We start from the raw sequence: 14,040 nt of genomic DNA, 5'->3' as shown, positions 1-14,040 counted from the left end.
GTGTGGATAAAACCAAAGCGGAGATTATGACAGCTCTTAAAATTTGTTCACAAATTGCAGTTTGTGTTTTTGTCGCTTGCTGATGACGTCAGTGGTTCTTCCATCATGGCGGCGGAAGGCTGTGAAGAGATGAGCGGTAACGGGGTGCCTGAAGAGTCTTCAGGTAGATTTATTTGAGAGTTTCTAGACTAAAGTTGGCTGCGGGTCGACAGATATGATAATAATTGTTTCAACAAGGCGCTGCATTGTCGTTTCTTTGAAAAGCGGAAGGCATGACATGCTAGGCTGAGCTGCATGCAGCGACTGAGCAGAGCTGGACGTTCAGTGATTCTCTACAAGCTGAACTGATGACTTTTAACTCACAGCTGTGCTGAAGGGGCTGCTGCTCAGCTTCCTGGAGTGACATTTCTTCAATTCAGTTATTTTTACATTCATTTTACTGCGCTGGTATCTGCTATAATGTATGACTGGGAGGCTCTGCAGAAATCTTAAAATTTCTTGATTTTTAAAGAAAGTTTCTTTAGTTTACCTCCAACTATATGCAGAGGTTTTCTTTCTCAGCAGGCTATCTAATTAAATTGGGCGTCTTTATGTGATTCTAATAAATGAATTTGATGAGTGCGGCAGCCTTGTAATGTTTATTACAAGGCAGTCCAATGCAACATTTTTATACTAAAATACGAATTACTTTAAAAAATATTACCTTAGAGAGAATAATTAGCTGAAGTCTGCACGTTGTTTGTAACACTACCATGTTTTTTTTATGTATTTCAAAGTTTAAAACAGATTATATCTCACATTAAACAAGTCACAAAAACATGCATGTAAAAGTCTTTGTATGTCTTTCCTAGAAAAAAATCGCTATTCATCCGCAAGTATCGTAACATCCAACTGTCACCTTGCTCACTTACTGCTTGCTTCGCCGGGAGGGTGATTCCTTCAGATGTTAAGTGTCGAGGTTAAAAAGGTATCAAACTATTCAGAGCAGGGTACTTGGTGCACTTTATTTACTTTACAAATGCATGTAAGCTACAGTTTGTACTGTTTCAATTAAAAGAAACATGTTTTCTCACCACTTCTTTGATTCATTTTGTCCAGCTGTTGACTTTAAGTCTGTGTCCATGTCCAACCAGAGCCAGGTATTGTGTAGTTGGTGCTTTTAATCAGTTTTCGGTTAAATTAATTCAATCCAACTCTATAACAGTCACAAAATGTCACCAAAATCACTCTGTCCCTCTAAAATCTTTCAGAAAATCGCAAAAATGTATCAAATTGTATCGTTTGCTGAATATCGCAATATATATCATACCATGGGCAGAATATCGTCCATCGTATTGTATCGTGAGATTATTGTATCACTACAGCCCTATTTAAAATGGGATGGTCCAAACTTAATATTGTAAACCGAATTAAGTAAAACAGTTTTATTTTGGTCTGCTGTGGAAGGATGCTCCCCCTGGCTCTCACATCTCTGTTGACCTTTGACCTTAACGTATGGTTACACTACAGCAGCCCAATTTTCTTTGGCGAAAAGAAGCCAATACCAATATTTTTTAAATAATTTTCTCCTTCTTAAAGCCATGGATGTCACCGAGGCAGCGCCGCCTCCTCCTGAAGCATCGGAGGAAAATGGAGGTGCAGCTGCAGCCCCTGAGGATCCTGCAGACCCAGATAACTACTCCACGGCCCTGGCAGCAGCGAGCGAACAGGGGGATCTACCTGCAGACTTTGAGCGTCTGTGGAAAGCCGCACATGACAATCCTCAGGACTTCCCCTGCTGGACCGATCTGCTCCAGTACTGTGAGCACGAGGTGTGTGCTTTCAGCAAACCAGAGGGATTTTTTTAGTAGAAAACGGAAATTAAGATTGACTTTCTCTGTAAAGAGGAATTCCCACCCAGTTTCATCTTTTCAGGGTCATGCTGCCGCGTACCGCAGAGCGCTGGAAGCCTTCCTGGTTCGGTATCCTCTCTGCTACGGCTACTGGAAGAAATTTGTTGACCTGGAACGTCGAGGTGGCGACAACAACAAAGCAGAGGAGGTAAAAACTCCTTTACATTTTTTTCATATTATTTGATGTGTATTTGTAAAGCACTTATTTTTAAAAATTCACGCGTGTGCTATGTTAGGTGTGTATTCGTGGTCTTCAAGCAATTCCTCTGAGCGTAGATCTTTGGATCCACTACATCAATCTGCTGCTGGGAACGCTGGACATGAACCTGCCCGATTCAGCTGTTCGGATTCGCAGGTGAACAAGCTTCCAGTCGCATCTTAAACTTAATGTTTTCGACACGTTTTTTTCCAAAGCTGATGGAAAAGTCGAGGGTTCAGCTCCGAAATTTCTGTTTTAATTTCCTTTTGAATGTTGTAAGATTTTTTTGTATGTTTTTGAAACACAGACAGAATCTAATAATACAAATATTATTAGATTTTACAATTTAGTTGACTTATTTCAGACCAAGCCAATTCCAGCACAATATTGTTCCATGACTTGTACTCAAAAATACAACTTATTGTAAAACTTCATAGAAAAACAGCTAGAAATTTGACTCTGGAGATGATAAACATGGAGGAACCGTGAGAGCAGAAAACACAATTATAGTAATACATAAACAATTCTTTGATAACATAATGATTTTTTTCCTCGGTTAAACGTCCTCAGTGTTTTTGAGAATGCCGTTGCGTCGTGTGGTTTGGATTTCCACTCGGACCGCCTGTGGGATCTCTACGTGGAGTGGGAGAAGGAGCACGGAAACGTGAAGAACGCAGCGGCCGTCCTGGACCGAGCTCTCAGAGTTCCCACTCAGCTCTACAGCACCCACTACGACAAGTAAACCCACCTGACCGCCACAGACACAATACTGACGTCCGAGGGCCTTCAACGGGTCACATGTTGGACACTAACAGTAAAACTTGCAATTAAATTCGAAATTAACATTAAAAAAACTTTTGAACAGAGAGTCTGTTTGAACGTTTACTGCTGTTCTCAATTGTTGACTTTACATTTCTCTGTTTTTATGATATAAAGCACTTTAAACTCCCTTGTTGCTGAAATGTGCGATAGAAATAAACTTGGTTGGTTGATAAAAGCTTTGATTGTGTAAAATGTCATCTTCAAGTCATTTTATCTTAAATTAGTCAATCCTAGTTAACTGCAACTCCTCTCTCCCATGCACAGTGTGACGCTGCCTCTGTTTTAGCGGTTATTGATGATTTACAGCAAAAATATTACAAAATGCTGTTAATTATAAAAGTGCCTAAAGTCTATCGATAAACCTTCATCCCCTCCTCTTCATTTGTCTCTTATTCCTTATTCGTATTCCTGATCCTGCTGCGTTGTCCATCCTTCCTGCTTCCAGGTTCAAAGTGCATCTTAACAACAACCCGCCTAAAGACGTGCTCCCCTCTGAGGAGTACGAGGAGCTGAGGGCGACGTGCCGGCAGAGCCAGAAGGCAAAGCGGGCCGAACAGGCCCAGGAGGCGGACGAGGAGAGGCCGCCAGGAGAGGAGGAGCCCGCTATGCCCGAGGGTACCGACTCGGTGAGTAAAATCTGGCTATTAAAAACTTGGTTCTCACTAGAAATGAGCCTTTATGAGGCTCAACCACCTGCTTTATTGCTTAATCTGTGTTTAAATATTATTTAACACGGGAGGAAGGAATTAGTTTTTATGGGTTCTAATGCCTTGTTTTTTTCTTTTTGGAGATTTTAAAGTCCAGCACTGGAAGAGTTCAGTGAAAGCTGAAAGTTTGTCACATTTTCATGGTCATGTGTAGATTTCCAATGGGAACATCTTTATATATACCAGTGATGTATGTCTCTGTTCAGGAGGAGCTGATGCAGAAGATCAGAGACCAGGTTCTGCTTCGCAGAGACAAAGTTTACCAGGACAACGAGGAAGAAGTCCGGAAGAGGTGGAACTATGAAGATGCTGTGAGTTTCTGCCGGGATCATTTCACCAGACCTCTCCATCACTCTGTCTTTTCTTTAGTTATTCTTATTTTAATCTTCATTTATTTCTGTCTTTATTTTATTCTTTTAGCGTTAGTGTTTTTTTAAATTAATTTTATTTTTTTGTTTGATTTTATTTTATTCTTTTTATTTTTGAATTCTTTATGCATTTCTATTCTGTTTATTCATTTTTTTCCCTTTTTGTTCTTTATTATTTTTGTTTTTTTATTTTTGTATTACTAGTTTTTAATTTATTGTCGGCTACTTTAATTTTATTTTAATTCTTTATGTATTTCTGTTTTTATTATTCATTTTATTTATTGATTGATTTTATTCTTTTTCTTTCATTATTTTAATTTGCATATATATAGCATCTCTTCTACCAGGAAGTTGTGTTCATGATGAGCTAAAGATCTGTCATACATTCACATCTTAAAGTTAATAATTATTTAATGAAACAAACCAAAAACATGCAGCATGAAACCAACTTTGAATGAGTGAGCCTGAAAATGTCAGAACAGATTCGATAAATAAAACCATAACTGAGAAAAGTAGAAATAATTTAGTCCAGTTTATCCTCTCCTGTTGTTACTGGCTCACAAACTCAGCAGATTTCCTTGTTTCTTTACGACAGATCAAGCGTCCATACTTCCACGTCCGGCCGCTGGACCGCCTCCAGCTCCGAGCCTGGCACACCTACCTGGACTGGGAGATCGCTGAGCTGAACAAAGACGCCACAGAGTCCTCACAAGGCGAGGACACGCATGATAAAAGTGTTTTTTATTTCCTTTCATGTTTGAAAGTATCTGTATTTAACACTGCTGTCTTCTAACAGATCCAAACCAGGAATCGACGGAGGAATCTGAGGTCACGACGCAGCGTCAGGAAGCATCAGATGATGCTCCCGCCGTCCAGAGCGACCACAGAGTTCGCATCCTGTTTGAGCGCTGCCTGATCGCCTGCGCTCTGTACGAGGAGTTCTGGACCAGGGTGAGATAAATCAGTTACTCACTTTATCTGTGAGGAGCTTGAAACAATGTAACACCTTGCTGTGTGTGTTTCAGTACATTCAGTACCTGGAGCCGCAGAGTGTGCAGGAGACGCGGGCCGTCTACAGGCGAGCCTGCCGGGTCCACCTGCCCAACAAACCCAACATCCACATGCAGTGGGCCACGTTTGAGGAGAGACACGGTACGACACGCCCGTCTCTTTCTGCTCCTCTGAACTCAGAGCTGCTTGTTTATACGACACCAGTGACCAGAGGCTCTTTTTGAAACCAGGTTTCAGAGTGAATCTTTTCTGAAACATGAAGCAGGGGCGTGTCTAGATTTTTTTTATTTGAGGCGCCAGGCAGAGACACAGACGTATTAAAATGACAATTTCCTCTAAATGCACTGCGGTCTTCACCGACTCTGAAAAACAAAAAGTTGAAGAACAAAACTATGTATTTACCCAAACATATCTGTTTAGCATGTGAGAGAACCATGCAGCAGATTTGTTTGCTACAGTGACTGAGGCCTCAGGATAACTTTTCTCAGTCACACGGCTAACATAGCTTAACTTTATACAACTTTATCTTTAGTACCGTAATGCTAACTTCATTCAACTTATCGACTATAAAGTAGAAAAATTTGAACCAGACTATGAAGTGCAAATAGCTGTTTACTTTTGACTGTAATCTCATATATTTATATCTTGATATTCATTAATATATATATTACCCCAATTTTCGACATTTGAAACTCAGAACATTTTCTAAATTTTCCTGGAAAATTTCTGAGGTTTTTTTTAAGCAAATTTTTACCTTTTCAAGCTCACAAATGTTCTTGTATTTTCTAGAAAATGTGTGAGATTAACCTCAGAATTGTTTGGTGGAAATGTCCTCCTTTTTTTGTTCCTGTTTACAAAGGCCCTAATATGCTGATGTAATGAAATGGCCAGGCTAGCCTAAACGTGGAACTTTTGCTCAATCAACATGTGAAAATCCCAGCAGTTTCCAGGAAACGGTTTTGTGTAAACAAAACCTAAGTTCCAAAGGCAAAAATATGATTTGTGCCACAACGTTTAAATGTAAAACAAAACAAAAAAAAGCACATCAGAAAACTTGCTCATGCAAACTTCCTGCCCGTCTGCACCAGGTGACCTCAACGAGGCCCGGCGGGTTCTGGAGGCCCTGGAGAAAGCCCGGCCTGGTCTGGCCGTGGTTCGCATCCGCAGGGCGGCCTTAGAGCGCCGAGCGGGCCGGCTGGACCAGTCGGAGGCTCTGCTGCGAGAGGCGGTGGCTGAATCCAAAGAGAGGCCGACGCTGCACGCCTTCTACTCCATCAAACTGGCCCGTCTGCTGCTCAAAGTGGCCAGAAACCCAGATGGCGCCCGCACGGCTTTACAGGAAGCGCTGGAGATTAGTCCGGTGAGATCAGAGACGGACACGGTTGATGTCTCAGCTGAACGGCATAATGCGTCTCGTTGCTTAGCGGTGCCAGGGAGGAATTTGCTACAAAATAAATGAAATATTGTCGCAAGAGATTTCTCCTTGAGGCTGTAAAAAGATGTTACTTTGTGAGAATTTTGTATTAATTAAAAATAAAAAAGTCTCCCATCTATTCTGGGGCACAAGTCAGGTCAGGATCCACACTTTGCACCCTCCTGTTTTAATAAAAATGTTTTCCTTTTCTCCATAAATGATTCTTCCATCAGGATAATGACAAGCTGCACTTGAACCTGTTGGACCTGGAGTCGTCTGCGGAGCCGGGGGCTTCGGACGAGGCGGTGCAGGAGTGTGTGACTCGGGCGCTGGCGGCTCCGCTCACCCCGCAAACCAAGTTACTCCTGTCACAGAGAGGCCTCCAGTTCACGGAGGAGTACAGCAACTCCATTAAGAGGTTAAGCATCTTGTTTCGGACCATCCTGTTTGGGTCTGGTGAAGCATTTTCATCTCAAAGTGAAGCTGTGCTGTCTCTGCAGCGTGCTGTCCGTCTACGAGGCGCATCAGAAGCTGCTGGACGAGCTGGGAGGCACGAAGAGAGAAGCGGAGAACGGGTGAGAGAAGATGGCAAAAACTAGCCTCAGATTATGATTGTGGAGGGAAAGTTCAGTATGTTGGAGAGATGCTTATTAAAGCTTTTTGTTTTAATAAGGGTTCCAGTGTCATACTGTTATCAGAAGTAGGAAAATTGAACTCAAGACTTGGAAATAGGAGGAGTAGGAAAGCTGATCAGAACCTGAACCAGTTCCTTTAAAGTGACTGGATTATTTTCTGGTTCATTTTAATAAAACCAGAATTACAGATGAATAATTATCTGCATAGGTCTGTTTATTATCATTCAAGGATTTGGAGTTCCAACCGTTCACCGTCTGACCCTTCCTCTGCAGAAACGTTGGGAGTCATTGATGCTTCCTGACCAATACGGCTCAAATAAATAAGGTTCTAGTCCTTCAGTAGAACCAGCTTCTTCCTCTTCTTCACTCTAGTTAGCTTCTTGTGTCGAAACTGCAGATGAGTCGCTCAACTCTTCACTGAAATCCTCAACTTCTGTAGATTCAGCCTTGGTTCTTTTACATTTTGACTTACCCTGATTACGTCACAACCGTTTTTTTTACCCAGTTACTACATAGAAAAGCAGCGACACTGCATTTATAGAATACACGGAATACATGACAGATCATCTTTTTAAATCATGGCGGTGGTTCTAACGTTTTATTTGTATTAATCTGGTTCCTAAGGGACGAGGAGCCAGAGAAAACTAGCAAAACAGACGACAGCTCTTCTGCTGCTGCGCCGGCATCCAGCACGTCACATGTTCCCATCACCACGCCGCCGCCTCCTGTGATGGCCGCCGACCCGAGCGCCCAGGCCGGATACGGAGCGTACAGCAGCTGGTACCAGGTAAAAGTTAAGAAGTTCTGCCATTTGATGTTTACAGATTCCTAGTTTTGTTGTTTTTGAAATGTGAAAACTGATGTTGAATTTGTCTGAAAGTTTTTTAATGACACATAAGTTTATTTTCTGTCTCTAAGCAACCGCAGTACAGCGGCTATGGTGGCTACGGCTACCAGAATGCCTGGAACTACAACCAGTCCTACTATCCACCCAGTTAAGCTGAACAGCTCTGGAACCGGTCCGACCCGTCTGAACGACAGACTTATTTCCCAGCATGCCCCTGTGCTTTCAGAGTCGGTGAATCTCGGTGGAAAAAGCAGCTTAAGGGAAACCCCTGGCACCCATTTTCTGTAAAGTCTTCTGATTTTAATTAAAATTATTTTTGTATTTGTTGTCAAATCGACGCCTTTTCTCATGTTTTAAAGTCGCTCACTCTATCCAGTGTGTGGTGTTTTGTACCAATTGTTGGTTTTTAATGTACATAAAATGTGTTTTATAGTGTCACTTTAAGGCTTTCTCAGATTTTTTGTTCTTCAGATACACGGAGAAAAACAATTCTCCGTGAAACAAACCTGTGAAACAAACTCACAGGTGTGTTTCTATTATTTACCTAAATGTTCAAATACAAGGAGGAACTAATAGAAATGCACCATGACTAAAAGTCCAGTTCACTTCCTCCTGTTTTTATAGACAAACTGATCATTTTTTCTAAATGTTAAATACTTGAGTCTTAATTTAACCCAAATTAGTAGGTTTGTTGTTTTATTAAGATGCATCAGCAGCTTTGGCTTCATTTAGGCTGCAGCATAAATGGAGTCCAGCACCAACTGTGGTAAAAGGTTTTGGCTTCAGATCCCAAAATATCGGCACCATGGTAATGATGCGCTAAAAGCTTAAAAATGTATCTTTTAATAAAGAAGAATCATCTGAAAAATGACGCTGTCCTGCCCGTAGCTGTCACCATCTACGACACTTTACTAATCCCTGCAAGGATGAATAAAGTATTTTTGGATAACTAATGGGGAACTTTTGATTTTTTTTTCTCTCAGCCACTCTTCAAAGTGGGAAAAACAAGAGAACATACTTATACCAACCTAAGTGTAAACAGCCAATTACCTCAACATACACATATGTACAATCAGGGCAAAAGACCTGAAGTGTAAAACAACGAAGTGTGACAAAGGGCATAAAAGAGGCAGCAGAGAATGTATCAAGTCACAATGATAAATTTATCTTAATACTTAAATTGAAGTGGTGCAACTCGTTTTCTGTCATGTCATTGAAAATTATCTTTCTGTTGCCAAAACGTTCAAAACTCTTGGAGGAAAAGCTCGAGTCAAAGAGTAAACTCACATGGAAATGAAGTTTTATTTTTAAAAAAGGTACTTTGCTAGAAGTTCAAATTAAAACCAATGAGTTCCTCTCATGGAAGAGTAAACCAGTTTTTCCTGTCTTAAACAAGGAAAGCATTCTTCATTATGTGCATGTAAAACACACAAGAAGCTGATTTAATCATCTAGAAGGTTTTACAGTATTTCTGTTTTTTTTTTTAGCAATTTAGTTTTTGTGAACCGCTTCACTAATGTAAACAGTAGTGATGTCAATCAGTATTATTTTGGCAATAATCATCCTTACAGGTGCTTTTCAATAGAAATACACAGAATTCAAGCTTACATTTGTTAAAGTGGTATTTTTTTATATTTTGTTATATTTGTTTTATAAAGAGTATTTTCAGGAAGACAAACCTTTTAGCTGCATCATTTCCAGGTTTTCTACTTTCATGAGAATTGGTTTTACAAAAATATGAGAGGATAATTTATATAAAATTCAGAACATCAACTCAATTATCCCAGCCAGCTTTATTGTAATCAGATTCCTGGTGGACACAGCTTTCAGCAAATCTGAACTCGTTAAAAAAATGAAAGTAAAATGTCACAAAGTCAGGAAGATTACAGGAAATAAACTTAAGGCCCTTTCAGAACCACTTTAGCACGTATTTAGCAATACAAGGGTCGAGTTAAAACTTTGTTCTGTGCATTTTTCTTTTTAATAAATGTGTTGAAACCACGAGCAGAGATCCTTGGGGAAGTATCAGTCAGAAACCAGCTATCTTCAGCTCGACTCAGCTGAGGTCAAAGGTCCAGTTCAATGCCTGCAGCAGATCTGAAGCTGCATTCAGTCAGTCTTCAAAAACAGAAACTCACATCAAAGTCTGAGGAGCTCCAACGTGTCTGAATGCAGCTTCACCGCGTCTCTGCTTCGGTTCAGCTAGCTGGCTTAGTGAGGGATACTAGCAGATGGCAGCTCGGCTCCTGGGTCGCTCGGTTCTCGTGTCGACGTCGTGGTAGAGGTGAGGTAGGCTCACAGAGCTGATCCTTCTCACTTTTTGGTAACAACCAGCACAGCTGAAGGCACCAAACCTGTGCAGAGCGCAAAGAAAAGCCGGTTTCATCCCAACGCGAGCTGCACATTTTAATAAAACTCATGGACGTGACGCCATTTTAGATATCTGACAGCATTTAAAACTCGTTTCCTGAAGGCTCACCCAGCTCTTTAAGAGGCTTCTCCATGTCCAGTTCAGTGTAAACGTGGCGCGGGTATGGCGACAGCAGCGTGAAGTCCTGACCCTCGGGTGTGTTGCCGTTCATCTGTACGTAGACGCGCACCGCCGCCAGGGGCTCCTGGGCCTTGAACACCGTGTTGATGGTGGAGCCGTCCAGCAGACGAACCTGCGAAAGATCCGGTGAAAGGAAGCGTAAAATAACTAACAGCAATACAGAGTAGAGTGAAGCTTTATTTACAGGGCTCCTGTAAATAAAGTTTATTTACAGCACTCCAGCAAAGAAGGAATACTAAGAAGGACAGAAAGAATGGAGGAGACAAGGAAGAAATGGCAAGATGGAGGGTAGAAAGGTACAAAAAGCCTTAAATAATATATGTGATATAATATGTACCTGTATCCTGGACTCATCATACTCCTTCTTCGTGGGCGGGGGTCCCTGACCGGTGGGTGACGACGGACTGGGCGGGGTGGGCTGGGTGGACGTCACCGTGCTCGGAGGTGCACCACCTCCAAACTAAACCAGAGGAGTTAAAAAAGACAAAACAGTCAGAATTACAAAGTAAAAAATGAAAAGTAAAGTCAGTGTGTCTCAGTTACCTTTTGTGCTCGCTCCTCTCGGTCTCGTGCGATTTTGTCTTTAACCCTTTGCCTGACAAGAACAAGAAAAAAGGCAGCAGAGTTAGAAACGGTAACAAGAAGTAAAAGCATTGTGATCTTAATTAAAATGTCCTCACAACAAAGTCTTTCCACAAACTAAACCATCATAAATAATAACTGCATCATTATGCGTAAACATCCTGCAAAGTTACAGTCAAATCTTGCACATAAATTGTAGTACCTGCAGAATTTTGCTTCAGGATTTCATACATTATCAAATCTTTACTTTTGTGGCTTTAAACATTAATTGTGAATCCTTTGAGAAGCTAACCTAGCCAGCTTGTCCTCCATCTTCTCTCTCCTCCTCTGATCTGCGAGTTTCTTCATCTCGTCGTCCTGAATCTTCTGCCGGATCTGCTGCAGCTCCTGGCCCTGCCTCCTCCGCTGCTTTTCCCGCTCCACCTCCTCGGCTCGCTCGCGCTCCCTCCTCTCTGCCTGCTTCACTCGCATCAGCTCCTCTAGTCTGAAAGGCGGGGACAAACCAGCTGGCAAATAAAAACACATGACGTTAACGCTGCTTAAAACTGATCAGCATCAGCTCTGACCTTTTGACCTGTTCACGTTTCTCCTCCTCCGTCATTGGTCGTTTCAAAGCCTCTGGGTTGTCGCTGTATAGTTCATCTTCCTCTGCGATTACTGGCGCTAAAAAACGACCACGACGGAATTAATAAAACATCTTTAAAGAAATTATTTACAGAGACAGATCTACCTTAGATTATATGAATTAAATATTTTTTTTCTCCTCAGAAAAACAAAAACATGCACCGACCTTCACCTGAGTCCCCTGCTGTCGTCTCATCTGCCTCTCCTCCTAAGACGTTCTCCGCTGGAGGAACGTACGGCTCATCGATGTCCGGGTCGTTCTCATGTTCCATTAACCTGAAAGAGACGCATCCAGAACAAAAGGTCAGGCAGCCATTCTGTGCTCTGAAATGATAAAACCATACGGACATCATTGTAATTTTAATAATTTCTGTTTACACGTAGACAACCCAAAATATCAATTGCAATACAGCTGAAACCAGATGTTTAAATATTCCATAAAAACATTTTCAGTCAGATAAAAATTACATAAGTAATTTATATTTGCTTAATAATGGTATTTAAAAAAAAAAACGTTTTTAACATTCTTCTCTTTAAAATTTATTATGCAATATATCCAAGGTCGAGTTGGCTTGAGTAGCTTCTTTTAGTTAATCAAAGACACATTCGAATAAAAATAGCTTTTTAAATGCTTAATGAGGTTATCAATGTTTCATAATACAATTAGTTTGAACATTTTGAAAAATTTAAGTGTGAAAAAATAGCAAAAACAAGAGAAATACATAGAGAAGCCGAAACTTTTGACCATGCATGACTGTAAATGTCTCACCAGTCCATGGCTTGCTCTATCCCCTGGTTTCCTGTATTGGCCACAGCTTTCTCTCTGAGGAAGCGACAGAAAGGACAGGTTACCCAGCATTAACCTTTAGGTCACTAAAATCAGTCATATCTGGTGTGAGGATCGTAACTCACGCTCTGTTTCTGCCAAAGCCCATCTCCAGAAGACTCTCCAGTGTTGTTAGCTCTGCCATTTTGACCTGAAACAAGCAAGTTACCAGCTTTCATAAATCATCGACAGAAAAAAAGGGGAGATCAAATAACTCCCTTTAGATTTTCTCATTGAAAGCAAACACATTCACAATACTTTCGGAATAAAAAACGAGAACACAAATTAGTTTCTCCCTGAACAGCACCTTGTTATTTCCAATCACAGCTGAAGTAATGCTAAGAGCTAGCGTTAACATTAATGCTGCTAACGAGGCTAGTTTTACTGACTAAAATGATTAAAATAACCTTGCTGTAAATCGTTCTCGCTAAAAATCGCTTTGTTATCTTTAATGAAGATAGTCATAGTGGTTATGTTGTTTTAAGTGTCTTAATATCAGAGGCACAATACAGATTGATGAAGGAGCGTTTGTTAGCTACTTACACATCAGCCTGCTACAACAGTTCATCAGTACGGAAAGTCATGTGGGTCAAAAGGGACCACGCGAAATTAGTTCAAGAACATCTCTTTTAGATTAAGCTCAGAATTATTAGATTAATGTCAAAATTCTGACATATAAATGGTTAGAACAAGGAATTTGAATGCATTTTGGTCTTTTTAATTTCTTAAAATAATTTTACAATATATCATTAAATAATTAATTGGCCTCTCCAAATTGCCCCTAAGTGTGAGTGTGTGTGTGCCGGTTGTGTGTCCTGTGTGTCTCTGTGTTGCCCTGCGACAGACTGGCGACCTGTCCAGGTGACCCCGCCTCTCGCCCGGTACGCTAGCTGGAGATAGGCACCAGCACCCCTCCCCACCCAACTGAGGGAAAAGGGTGTAAGAAAATGGATGGATGGATCATTAAATAATCATGCAATGACTGATGTAATCATTGACATCATTCATATCAAAAGTTTTATCTTAAATTCAGGCATTTCTGCAGATGCCTGACTGAATATGAAGTGATTTCTATGTGCAGTAGCTCTGCGACACTGCATTTGGAGCCAAATTTATGTCTTTTAGATGCTTCATATTTACAAATCCTTCACTTTTTGGATTTTATCAAATAAAAATATTGCTGGGAAACATCAAATACGCACACCAGGGATGTGCATGTTTAATACTCTCTGATAAAAGTTACTCAAAACCATCAAACAGGAAGTTTGACAGGAAGTAAATTTGATCTATGATCTTGTAACATGAAATATTTGTTTTAAAACACATTTCTATTGGTTCCTTTGTTTTCTAAATCTGACATATGAGCTTCCTGTTGGCCTGAATGATTTGATCCTATCATGGATGGTATGTTCATCGGTGTTCAAGCTATATAATTTTCTGACTATTATGTGAAGGTTGGGTCTGTTACATATTTACAGTAAGTGTAATGATTAATTTTCCTCTACCCCACGCAGTCTTAAGCAGCTCTCAGTCACGAGTTCATCCATTGCTCAGACTTTCCT

At 40.8% G+C, this 14,040-nt stretch overlaps 2 protein-coding genes across 3 annotated transcripts; one reads left to right on the top strand and one right to left on the bottom strand.

Annotated features, from left to right (window-relative positions):
* Positions 1-37: 37 nt before the first annotated feature.
* Positions 38-8,333, top strand: LOC103471424 (pre-mRNA-processing factor 39). Its single transcript, XM_008420414.3, has 15 exons — positions 38-163; positions 1,579-1,811; positions 1,915-2,040; positions 2,129-2,247; positions 2,662-2,829; positions 3,359-3,539; positions 3,827-3,931; positions 4,584-4,701; positions 4,785-4,939; positions 5,014-5,140; positions 6,088-6,359; positions 6,647-6,831; positions 6,914-6,988; positions 7,673-7,835; positions 7,967-8,333. Exons 1-15 carry the CDS (start codon positions 106-108, stop codon positions 8,045-8,047), a joined length of 2,166 nt encoding a protein of 721 aa, XP_008418636.1. The 5' UTR covers positions 38-105; the 3' UTR covers positions 8,048-8,333.
* Positions 8,334-9,669: 1,336 nt separating this feature from the next.
* Positions 9,670-13,103, bottom strand: ubxn1 (UBX domain protein 1). 2 transcript variants are annotated; one of them, XM_008420413.2, is made up of 10 exons: positions 13,022-13,103; positions 12,565-12,629; positions 12,422-12,475; positions 11,819-11,928; positions 11,595-11,691; positions 11,321-11,512; positions 10,990-11,041; positions 10,784-10,906; positions 10,375-10,558; positions 9,670-10,249 (listed from the first exon to the last, which is right to left on the bottom strand). In XM_008420413.2, the coding sequence occupies exons 2-10, from the start codon at positions 12,621-12,623 to the stop codon at positions 10,209-10,211; spliced, it is 912 nt and encodes a 303-aa protein (XP_008418635.1). In that variant the 5' UTR covers positions 12,624-12,629; positions 13,022-13,103; the 3' UTR covers positions 9,670-10,208. The 2 variants fall into 2 exon arrangements, with proteins under 2 accessions (XP_008418635.1, XP_008418634.2); XM_008420412.3 differs by lacking the exon at positions 13,022-13,103 and adding an exon at positions 12,786-12,804.
* Positions 13,104-14,040: the final 937 nt, after the last annotated feature.

This window comes from Poecilia reticulata, chromosome 10 (assembly GCF_904066995.2).
Source record: "Poecilia reticulata chromosome 10, P_reticulata-male-v2, whole genome shotgun sequence".
NCBI lineage: Eukaryota > Metazoa > Chordata > Actinopteri > Cyprinodontiformes > Poeciliidae > Poecilia > Poecilia reticulata.
The sequence above is the reverse complement of the archived record's forward strand: the minus strand, read 5'-3'. Positions and strand labels throughout refer to the sequence as shown.

Coding starts and splice junctions, on each gene's coding strand:
- LOC103471424 (XM_008420414.3), top strand. CDS start 106: ATGGCGGCGGAAGGCTGTGAAGAGATGAGCGGTAACGGGGTGCCTGAA. Junction 164..1,578: donor GGTGCCTGAAGAGTCTTCAG/GTAGATTTATTT, acceptor TCCTTCTTAAAG/CCATGGATGTCACCGAGGCA. Junction 2,248..2,661: donor TCAGCTGTTCGGATTCGCAG/GTGAACAAGCTT, acceptor AAACGTCCTCAG/TGTTTTTGAGAATGCCGTTG.
- ubxn1 (XM_008420413.2), bottom strand. CDS start 12,623: ATGGCAGAGCTAACAACACTGGAGAGTCTTCTGGAGATGGGCTTTGGC. Junction 11,929..12,421: donor ATAGAGCAAGCCATGGACTG/GTGAGACATTTA, acceptor CGTCTCTTTCAG/GTTAATGGAACATGAGAACG. Junction 11,692..11,818: donor AGCAGGGGACTCAGGTGAAG/GTCGGTGCATGT, acceptor GTCGTTTTTTAG/CGCCAGTAATCGCAGAGGAA.